At 41.5% G+C, this 11705-nt stretch overlaps 1 protein-coding gene across 1 annotated transcript; it reads left to right on the top strand.

Moving 5' to 3' along the window:
* Positions 1 to 1223: 1223 nt before the first annotated feature.
* ccdc6a (coiled-coil domain containing 6a) lies at positions 1224 to 11385 on the top strand. Its single transcript, XM_027143070.2, has 9 exons — positions 1224 to 1532; positions 4376 to 4525; positions 6419 to 6547; positions 7054 to 7157; positions 7384 to 7544; positions 8166 to 8322; positions 8733 to 8833; positions 8942 to 9063; positions 9850 to 11385. The coding sequence occupies exons 1-9, from the start codon at positions 1224 to 1226 to the stop codon at positions 10009 to 10011; spliced, it is 1395 nt and encodes a 464-aa protein (XP_026998871.2). The 3' UTR covers positions 10012 to 11385.
* The last annotated feature ends 320 nt before the right edge of the window (positions 11386 to 11705 follow it).

Genomic DNA, 11705 nt, shown 5'->3' with positions numbered 1-11705 from the left:
CTCATACTTCCAGCTTTATCTCATACTTCAGGCATTATCTCATATCTCATTATCTCCGGACAGCCGAGTCACTGGCTATTTTCAAGCGGCGGTTGAAGACCTACTTATTCAGGAAACACTTCAACTAGCACTTCTTTCCTTATCCTTTGCATTTAAAAAAAAAAAAAAAAACTGACACTTTTTCATTGTAACTTTGAACAAATGTTTTAAACTCATGGTATCTTAAGTCTGTAACCTAGTGAACCAGCATTAATGTATTCAGTGTTAGAGATTTAAGCACTTATGTACGTCGCTCTGGATAAGGGCGTCTGCCAAATGCTGTAAATGTAAATGTAAATGTATCTCATACTTCCAGTATTATCTCATACTTCAGGCATTATCTCATACTTCCAGTATTATCTCATACTTCAGGCATTATCTCATACTTCCAGTATTATCTCATAATTCAGGCATTATCTCATACTTCCAGTATTATCTCATAATTCAGGCATTATCTCATACTTTTAGCAATATCTCATTCTTCAGGCATTATCTCATACTTCAGGCATTATCATACTTTTAGCATTATCTCATACGTCAGGCATTATCTCATATTTCCAGCATTATCATCCAGCAATATCTTATTAAACATTTTTAATTTGTTATACTGTATGGGCTAGAGAGTGGTTCATTATTTACACTCATTCACAGTTCATAGATTGGATGTTGAAGTTCCTGATTAGTTTTACAGTTTGAATAGAAAAGGATGACAGATCAGAGATGAGAGTTTAACAGCCCTAATTAGGAAATTAAAGACACAATATTCTAAGCAGCACTAAATTATTTAAATAGATAAAACATAGGAGAGACAGACTTATTATATGTATTACTTATTTTTTCAAATACATTTCACTTAACGATGTCGATTAATCAACAGTTCGTTTTAATACTTTCAATAAAAATAACAATATTGTTTTCATTGTATTACAAGAACAATGAGCTTAAAAATCTTGATATATATTTTTGAGTATATATATATATATATAGAGAGAGAGAGAGAGAGAGAGAGAGAGAGAGAGAGAGAGAGAGAGAGAGAGAGAGAGAGAGAGAGAAAGAAAATCCGGAATTGTGATGGACAGGAAGCAGGAACGCAGTAACCAATCCTGCTTTAGAAGGTAGGAAGGCGATCCAATCACGATGCAGGAGGCGGGGCTTTGGTGTCTCTGGCGTTGTGTCTGTGTTGTATGTGGCTCAGTATTCGGGGTGCAGTCATGGCGGACAGCGCCAGTGAGAGTGATACAGACGGGGCGGGGAGCAGCAGCTCGGCCACGCCGCTTTCGTCGTCTTCTTCCACCACCGCCGCTCCAGCTGCAGGCCGAGACGGAAAGCAAGGCGTTTTTATCTCTGCGTTTCGCCTGGAGGAGCTGACGAACCGCCTAGCGTCCCTGCAGCAGGAGAACAAAGTGCTGAAGATCGAGCTGGAGACGCTCAGGCTGAAGTGTAAGTGCCTTCAGGAGGAGAACCGCGACCTGCGCAGGGCCAGCGTCACTATCGTGAGTCACCTTATTTATTTCATCCCATGTGCGCCATTTTGTATGAATTTATAAAGCCTTAAAGTCAGAATTAACGCTAATGTTGTTAGCATTAGCTTCTAAATTAGCAGCTGCGACCCTCCACCTCACATGCTAACATTTATCTGGTCAAAATAAAGTGCTAATTCGTCGTTGTTTTGTTGTTTTATTTTATTTATAACATATTTATGTAACCTTTTATTTAACGCGTCGTGTGCTTAACGTGTGTTGTTATTATTATTATTATAAGTGTTTTTATTTATGACACGTATCGAGTAAATCTGCGTTAGCGACGTTGCTAACGAGTCATCTTAGCGACGCTAAATACAGCCCGGGTTGCCAGATTTCACATCGCTGTCTACGGATATGCAAATAATTTTACGTACGACAAAATATTCGTATCTGGCAACCCACTTTGTGAAGGTTAGTCATGTTAGAAGACTGGAAAAAAAATGCAGGGTCGAATTAGAAATGTCGTTTGTGTGTGAGTAGTTTAGGCGGTTAGAGTTAGGTATTATTTGTGTGTTAAGCCCTGTTTAGACGGTATTAGTTGCACATACAGAGCTTATGTACTTAGGGGTTTAGTCCACATCCATCATGTCAGTCATTTTTACATGCAGACATTTTTCTATGCATCAGTGTTAAATTTATCCCCAGAAAAATGATTTCATGAACGTATTAAACCTCCAAGATCATTGTTGTTTATATATATATATATATATATATATATATATATACACACACACACACTTCTGGTGTATTTGATTTGTTTGTGGAGATCCAGTAGATTTCCTGAGCGTGGATTGGTGGACAGACAAATTAGGGGGGAGGAGTCTGATGATGTGCTTTAGTAAGTAGGATGCATTTTTTGGGAGGTGTAAGTAAAAGGGGAAGTTCTCCAGTGTAAATATATGATTTATAAGGGATAACGAACGAAGAAAACATGGAAGGAAGGAGTGGAAAGTTTCACTGTGTACATTTACAGCATTTGGCTGATGCCCTTATCCAGAGCGACGTACGTAAGTGCTCAAGTCTCTGTCATTGCATACATTAATGCTGGTTCACTAGGTTACATACTTAAGATCCCATGAGTTTAAAACATTGTTCAAAGTTACAATGCAAAATATAGGGAAAGAAGTGCTAGTTGAAGTGTTTCCTGAATAAGTAGGTCTTCAACCGTCGTTTGAAAATAGCCAGTGACTCGGCTGTCCGGACCTCTAGGGGAAGTTCATTCCACCACCTTGGTGCCAGAACAGAGAAGAGTCTTTTAGTATACTTACCTCTTACCCTGAGAGATGGTGGAACCAGTCAAGCAGTGCTGGTAGATCTGAGGGTGCGAGGAGTGATGAGGTAAGAGGGAGATGGTCCGTTTTTGGCTTTGTAGGCCAGCATCAGTGTTTTGAATCTGATGCGTGTGGCTACCGGAAGCCAGTAGAAGGATCGCAGCAGCGGGGTGGTGTGGAGAACTTGGGCAGGTTGAAAACAAGCAGTGCAGCTGCATTTTTGATCATTTGCGGAGGATGAAATGCATCCGTAGGTAGACCTGCCAGCAGTGTGTTGCAGTAATCCAGTCATGAGATGACAAGAGACTGAACAAGTACCTGAGCACCCTGTGTGGACAAAAATGGCAGAATCCTTCTAATGTTGTAGAGCAGAAACCGACATGAGCGAGTCACATTAGCAACATGAGAGGAAAAGGGCAGTTGATTGTTTATGGTTACATCAAGGTTGCGAGCTGTGGCTGAAGGGGAGAGAAGATCGTTGTGCAAGGATATAGCAAGATCATGACCTGGGGATGAATCACCTGGAATAAACAACAGTTCAGTTTTGCTAGGATTGAACTTTAACTGTGTGTATAGTGATGCTCCATAGCACGAATTGTGTTCATGACACTGCTCGTTTACGCGTAGAGATGCTCACAGAACTCTGTCAAAAAGGTCATTTTTTCATGTCATAATAGAAAGTTTTATTGTTCCAAGCTGTATTTTTGGATTAGGACCTGTGTAATGAGTCCAACATTTCTACTCTGAGAGCCAAAAGAGGCATTTACATTACGCATAAGTCGTTTTCTGTCTGCTCTCTTTTTTCTGAGCAGAACATAACCGTAACACGTATTGTGTTTGGTTTCCTCTGAAAACGAGCAGCAGGAACAGTGTCTTGGTGCCATCAGTGGTTTGGTTTGCTTTCACACATTTAGTGAGGCACTAGAGCCGACAGTATCTTGTTTATTGGTTTCTTTTTTCAGTCCCGGAAGACTTACATGTGGGCTGTGGCCATGACCAACATCAGACGTTTTAGTGACTCTCATCCTTACATCATCCAGCAAATTCTTTAAAATGTAAATGATTAAAACTCATGTGAGATGGATGACACTTGGTGTTGTTTTCTGTATGCTGCTGTCATGCAGTCTTGTGTTTTTCTAAATCAGAGGTCTGTACTCTAATAATAATCACTTTTGATTGGCTCCTAGATGATGCTGTCATGGGCGGGGTTTCAGGTCCATTGGTATCCTTGACTAGTTCGGTAGCCTTTTGGTTTTGGTGTAACATCTGAGTCTTTGTAATGTTTTTTCAGGAGCATTTACGATTTTTGGGCCAGTTGCCATAGTGATGCAGAAGTCTGTTTCTGGCAATGCCTCCTTTTGTCAGGACTTATTTTCTGGGGTAAAACACTATCTAGCAAACATCTGCGCACACCTCACTATATAAGTAACCAACCAGATCATCATTCTGTCAATCAAACATCTGTATTTATTATCTTTCTTTTATTCTCTAGAAACTCCATGTCTGAGCCCATTTTATGTTATGTTGTATTTTTGTGTGCAGCAAGCGAGGGCAGAGCAAGAGGAGGAGTTCATCTCCAACACCCTGTTTAAGAAGATCCAGGCTCTGCAAAAAGAGAAGGAGACGCTCGCCGTGAACTATGAAAAAGAGGAGGAGTTCCTTACTAACGATCTGTCCCGGAAACTCATGCAGGTAACTCACTAGATTTCGAGCAAACAGAGCTCTTCATCATCATCATCACAACACCAACTGAGGGAATATCTATCATGAGATAGAGATCCACAGATTTCTAGAATCCTTCTCAAGGTTCATTGATGCGTTGAGGTGCCTTGTGATGATTTTATAAATTTCGTACCTACGTGTTGCCAAGAAACATAGAAAAACTTTATTTAAGCTTCAGTGTTATCATCTTGTTAGCTTTTCTTAGGAAGATAAGCAAATGCTCAGATTCCTGTATACCGGAGATGTTGTGTGACCAATTTGTGCGTTTACTTTTGTGGCATTTGGCAGCGTGACTTGCATTTGTCTCATTTATACAATTGAGCAGTAAAGGGCCTTGCTCAAGGGCCCCAGAAGTCCAACTTGGTCCTCCTGGGATTTGAACTCACAACCACAAAGCTGCCACATTCTCTGGTTGTTCTTAAATTTTCTAACCAAGTGCCAGCAGTGTCTCAGTCCTGAATATCCATCCAACTCTGAATATCCATCTAACATCCCAGATGTAGAATAACATAAGAATTACTTATTTATTTTATTTATCTCATATTAACACCACATTTTTTTCCCCTTACATTTTGTGACCGCTCCTGACTGGATCTGATCCTCAGCCAGCGCTCGTGCAGCTTCTACACTTTTCCTGTTTCGCCCACAGCTCAGGGATGAGTCATTGATGTCCGTGGCTTGTTTCTAGGCTTGTTTTTCTTACCGAAAATTGAAATCCCTGTACATAAAGGGTGAGCGCGCTGGGTTCGGAGCGAGTGAGTCAGACTCCAGAGAAACAGAGCAGATGACACGTGTTGTGGGGGAGGTGTGGGTGTTGGGGGGGTAATTGGAGAGTCCACTTGGCCTGTGGGTTCATATGACTGAGGATTACTTTACCGAAGTGCTGTGTGACGGATGAGTAACCGAAGGCATGATGCACTACACGCTGCACGCATCTCCTTTATCGTCCGTGTCTCTTTACCTTCCCCTTTTTAGTTAATGTCACAGCAGGGTCAATGTTGCCTCAGAAGCCTGCAGCTACTAGAACACTAGTTTGGACTCTAAACATTTACCACCTTGGAGAACGAGCCACAAGTCATGCGCATGGTCTTTATCAGTCGTTATCAGATTTCCCACAATTCCTTGACTGGAGTGTAATCATAAACTGATTCTTCATAACGTCTGGCACATTGTCACGTCTCAAACAGTCCAAAGTTCACCAAAACAACACGGCTTTGTGAAGCGTCTGCTCTGCCCAACAGAACACTGGGTGTTCGAGAGGGAACGGTGAGTCATTGTGACCACCATATGTGGCTGGACGTGTAGTGACACACCGTCTGGAGCACGACCAGACCTTCTGTCCAAATAACACACAACCTGCTGGAGTTCAGTTCACCCAAAAGGAAAAACCCTCTCCATTAGATTTTAGTATTAAGAGCATTTGGTATTTTGGGTTTAAACATCTTTCAGCATGGTGGTCTGTGCTTGGTAGAAAGGCAGGTGTTCCAAAACTCTTGGCTTTATAGTGTGTTTCAGTATAAACATGAATGTGTTTAACCTTTGGTTTGTCTGGAATGAAACAGTAATGGGTTGTTAATGATCCGCTTGTGTTTGGGAAGGTTTAAACAAATGTCCTGATGCATGAGACTCGGGGTCTGTAAAAGGAAGACAAAAAAAAAATAAAGATCTGAACCACCAACACCCAACCAATCAGGACACGGGATTGTCTAGTTAAACTAACATTCAACATAAAGGTTCCAGCTTTAACGGGACGTCTGGGACACAGGCAAAATACCAATGTTGAAATATTAGCCGACCGTCCGCCTTTTAGCTTTGAAAATGTGGTCGATCGAATCACACAGCGTTCTGGTCATGTCTCCGTAGCTCCAGCATGAGAAGGCCGAGCTTGAGCAGCACTTGGAGCAGGAGCAGGAGTTTCAAGTCAACAAGCTGATGAAAAAGATCAAGAAGCTGGAGAACGACACCATCACCAAGCAGCTGACTTTAGAGCAGGTAACACTGTAAAACATGCCTCGGGTACTGCTGTAACCTTGGGTAAGGAACAAAACACGTCCTGGTGCAATTTACAGGAAAATAAGTGTTGGGCATTGATGCAGCTCAATGACGAGTAGATTTACTGCCTCAATGTTGATTATTTTCCTTTAAAACGCACCGTACTGTTTTTTTCCTCTTTCACTGCAATTGCTTTATGCTTTTTTGTCTGTTTTTAATCTGTTTATAGTTACATTTAATGCTATAGATCCTCAGTAAACAGCTATAAACAGTTGTTCCCTCCCCGAACCATTGTTCTGTCATTTTAAGGTAATAAACAGAGCAAATCACTTCACAGTCCTGAAAATGTTCTTATCTGACTAATCGCCTGCACTGGAGACTCCTTCAGTAAAGTTTAAATAGAAAGTCTTCCTCGTTTCTACTCGAAGCCTTTTAGAATAAGTGGATCTAAAACCGCTTCGGTGTTTAGACTCTTTGCTGATGTGTGTGTTTGTGTGTATTTGCAGCTGCGTCGTGAGAAGATCGACCTGGAGAACACGCTGGAGCAGGAGCAGGAGGCGCTGGTCAATCGGCTTTGGAAGCGCATGGACAAGCTGGAGGCTGAGAAAAGGTGCGATCGGGAAAACTGGGATCCAGGATCAAGCATCACTTGATCTGAACAGTTTAATTGTACAGATGCTAAACTAATATCTGATTCAGAACAGGATTAGCTGAGCTCCGGTTGGCCGGTCACATATTTCAGGAGTGGGCTTTAGTGACCATGTGCCAGGCGTTTGGAACTGTGTGGTTGTGTTGTGTGTTCTGTGTGTGACATTGTCCACTGGTGTGTTTGTCAGGATCCTGCAAGAGAAGCTGGACCAGCCGGTGTCGGCTCCGCCCTCCCCGCGGGACATCTCCATGGAGATCGACTCACCCGAGAACATGATGCGGCACATCCGCTTTCTGAAGAGCGAGGTGGAGAGGCTGAAGCGCAGCCTGCGCACCACTGAGCTGCAGCGTGAGTAACACACACATCCAGAAACATTTGTCTGTCGCTCCTTTCTTTCTTTTATCCTTTATCTGACTATCATTTTTTGATTCATCCTTCATTCACTCATTTCGTTCACCCCTTCCTTCCTTCCTTTTTGTTTTTTTCATCCGTCTTTCCTTATTCTTTCACGCTATTTTTTTTTTACTTCTATTTTTACTGTCTTATTTTTTTTTTATCCACTCCTCTCTTTTTCCCTTCCTCTCATCACCTTTTCTTCCACTGATGTGGGTTTTCCCCCCTACTAGTTGCTGGGTGTAAAATTGCTGTGCACGTTCTTATGTTGAGCCACTAGAGGGCGCATTCTTAGTTTCACTCAAATGAATGGAGAAGGAATTTTGGAAGTTTTTTTTTTATTTCTTTATCATCTTATTTCTTAAACTAAATAAAATTATTTATACTTAAACTCCAAGCTATGTATGAAAGTTTAAATTTGTGGAAAGAGGCAATTTATCTTTTAATATATATATATATATATATATATATATATATATATATATATATATAATAAAAATTTTAGTTTAAATATATCTTTAACTTTGTTATTTTTTCTCCTAAAACAATTTCCTTCTTCTGCTCTGTGTATCTCAGACACGGAGAAGCGAGCGCAGTACATCGAGGAAGAGCGACAAATGCGGGAGGAGAACATGCGCCTGCAGAGGAAGCTGCAGCGGGAGATGGAGCGTAGAGAGGCGCTGTGCAGGCAGCTGAGCGAGAGCGAGAGCAGTTTGGAGATGGATGATGAGAGGTGCGACCAGACAAAACTCTGTGTTCTCTAACGTGTGTCTGATCTGCTCGTTCATTCAGCACACCGTTTGTTCGATCGAGCGACTAGCCTCCGATATTTCCACTGTAGACACATTTACTGCAATTCTGTACGTTATTTGTGTAAGAGTCCATCCGGTCCTTTGCGGGGAAGCGCTAAAGGAATTAATCCCTGCTTTTATATTAATGTGCCACACATCCTGATAAAAGTGGAAGAAGAGTGTATGAGAAACCGGTGCTACTTCACACACATGGCTTTCCTTAGCCGTCAGCATACTTTAGATATTTACTTCTTGAGTTGACATTTTTTCTGTTTCTTTCTATTTGTGTCTTATGGTGTGTGTTGTATCTTTCCCTTTCTCTCTCTCTCTCTCTCTCTCTGCGCCTCTGTAGGTATTTTAATGAGATGTCTGCTCAGGGACTGAGAACTCGTACCGTGTCCAGTCCGACCCCTTACACCCCCTCACCCTCCTCCAGCCGTCCCATTTCACCAGGTACATGCGTGGGTTTTTTTTGTAGGACGTTATGTTCTGATGTCAGAATATCTCTGGACAGGACACGTGTGTATAGACGAGTGACACTTTGCTTCTGTGATGTTGCAGGTTTGTCTTACGCCAGTCACACTGTTGGCTTCACGCCTCCAGCCACACTGAGCCGAGCTCCACACGCACACTACACACCCCCTGGACTGCACATCCACCCTGGACCCTCCCATGGAGTTCAGGTACACACACACACACACACACGCGCACACAGAGACAAACCCAAGACACTTGGTTATAAACATGCATGTTATTTAGGTATTTTTGTTATGAGCTCTCTAGCTAGCCTTCCTTTTCCCACTTTTAGCACCTTAAACCAGTCCTGGATTTAAAGGTATCTGTCTGTGAGGTCTAGGAGTGGTTGCTAAGAGACCGTTGCTTTGGTGACATGTTGATTGGGGTTTTAATGTTTTTGATGACGACATTCCTCTCTCCCAGTTTAAAGTGACGGTGGGTGCAGCTTCCCTCCAACACGCCGATATAGTCACTCATTCATTTCTTACTCATGTGTAACAGAGTCAGCACACACACACACACACACACACACACACACACAGGCGGTTTGTATACAGCGATGTCCACAATGCCGATGCCTCTGTAAAAGCTCGACAGTATAATCCTTGTGTAATCGATCATGTCACAGTTTGTTAGTCCTCCTTCTAATCTGTACAGTTTCCACACTCAGGAGCATGAGTAAGTTCTGAAAGTTTTGTTTTCCTCCAACAAATGTATTGAAAATTTTATGGGATTTAGTAGAAATCAGTAGAGAATGTATGATGAGTATTTGCACGTATCTGCAAGCTCCCGATTCTGATTTCTTTTGACTTTTTTTTTTCTTTCTGCTCTTTGAAGCTTCCTGTCTAAATGGCAAATATGAATTTACATAAAGTCTGTGCTGGTTCTAGTGAAGTGGTTAGTAAGGGGTTCATTTCAGTGTGTTTAAACTTCATCTCCGATTCTCTTCCCAGAGGCCGTCCCCAAGGAGGAGCAGCAGTCCGGATAAGTTTAAGCGCCCGACGCCGCCTCCTTCCCCGAACACACACTCCGGAGCGCAGCAGCCTCCTCCTCCACCGCCACCAGCGCAGTCGGCAGCTCCATCCGGCTCCTCGCACCCTCCCACTCAGCCTTAACGCATGCCCCACATGGCGCTAAGCTACAACAAACACAGCGACTCAACAATCTAAAGAGCAGAAAAAGAAGAAGCAGAAGTTTTAGCGAGACTTTGCTTTGTAAACCGACAGAACAGTGACCACGTCTCCCATCATGTCATGTGCTTTAATTTAGAACAACTGTTGCTGTCTGACATTGACAGTTTCCTTTGGTTGCTTAAACCTTAACAATGAGACTAAAATGTAGGAAAATGACCAAAAACAAAGTATTCAAATGTCAGCTAAACAAAAACACCGCATTGGAATTAAAAATAAATAAAAAAAAACGATATGGTTACAAAAAAGTCACTAAATAAATCCTAAGGCTAGAAATCATGATGTTCAGGGAAACGGAGTCATTAGATCACAGCACAGCCGATATGGTGAAGCCTTGTGCGAGTCAATTTTCTTTTTTAATGTTTTGTGTGTATAAATAAAAATAAAAAAAAAGAATAAAAGTTGTGTGTAGAAAGTAAAGACAGGGCAGAACTGAGACTTTAAACAGCACTTGTTGCCTATTTGCATGTGTACATAGCGAGTGCAGCGTGTGTATATAGTTGTGTGTATGTGTGCAGGTTTCATGCTCTTTTATGCTGATCTGTGGCTAGTTTTGCACCAGAACTAGTTTGTGCCACAGATTTATCAGCAGAAACAGGATCAGTGTCTGAAGGGTTTGCTTTTCAGCCGTCGCCCCCCAGAAATTTGTTCAAATTGAGCTACATTTCGACAATGATGCTTCTTTTTTTTTTCCCTCTCTTTTCTTTATTACATACTGAAATTTTACACAAGTGACTCGATCATCTCAGACATTCAGTAGCTAAACCACCAGGCAAGACATATCCTCATTATTTTGCTGTAAAAAAAAAAAAAAAAAACAGCTTCATTTTATCTAAAAGCCAAACCAAGAATGATAAGTTCTGGATGGTTTGTGGGGTTTGGTGTTTCTTCCCAAAGCCCCAGATTCTTACCGAATCCTGTCCTGGATCAGAACTCAGTACAGCATGTGAGCTACAGCTTGCTATGTGAAACTGGTGACATTTGTTAGCATTCGTTATTAACCCTGTTCCATTTGAACCAGAATCATTTCTTCAGATCCGTTTTTTATATATAAAGACGCTCACCTGTGACACTGTTCTTTTATTGTTTTTTTCCCCCCTTTAAAGTAATTCATTAACACTAGTCTCAGATCAGCGAGCTGAAATCAGCAGAGAAGAAAGCATAAGGAAGATGAGTCAACTGCCTTGAACTGAAATGTCACTGTCTTAAGAAATTGTCCCAACCCATGTAGGTGAGATATGAGGTACTGTTGATCAAATGAACCTGAACACAATTAAAACACTTGTACAAAAAAAAGCATCTTCGACTCCTGTGTCGGTTTTGTATGTGTCGGTGGTCCGTGTTTCGTGTATAAGCCCTGTGATTATATTTATGAGTATAGAGTTTCTACTAATGACATCATTTCTAAGAAAATTCGTTTCCCTTTCAAATTAAAGAAGATTGTAATAAATATAAAAGTTCTTCATAAAGCATCTTAACCCTTAAAAGAGATCATAAGGTCAAAAGGTGTTAGGAGAAGTGAGGAGGACTTTTAAAAGGATGAAGAGTTTCTTTATCAGAGGAGAAAATGGCTGAAAGGTGAAGAGGGAGAAGAAATGTATTATTGTGTACAATATTTT

This window comes from Tachysurus fulvidraco, chromosome 12, assembly GCF_022655615.1.
Source record: "Tachysurus fulvidraco isolate hzauxx_2018 chromosome 12, HZAU_PFXX_2.0, whole genome shotgun sequence".
Lineage (NCBI taxonomy): Eukaryota > Metazoa > Chordata > Actinopteri > Siluriformes > Bagridae > Tachysurus > Tachysurus fulvidraco.
The sequence above is the reverse complement of the archived record's forward strand: the minus strand, read 5'-3'. Positions and strand labels throughout refer to the sequence as shown.

Coding starts and splice junctions, on each gene's coding strand:
- ccdc6a (XM_027143070.2), top strand. CDS start 1,224: ATGTGGCTCAGTATTCGGGGTGCAGTCATGGCGGACAGCGCCAGTGAG. Junction 1,533..4,375: donor GCAGGGCCAGCGTCACTATC/GTGAGTCACCTT, acceptor TTTTGTGTGCAG/CAAGCGAGGGCAGAGCAAGA. Junction 9,064..9,849: donor GACCCTCCCATGGAGTTCAG/GTACACACACAC, acceptor TTCTCTTCCCAG/AGGCCGTCCCCAAGGAGGAG.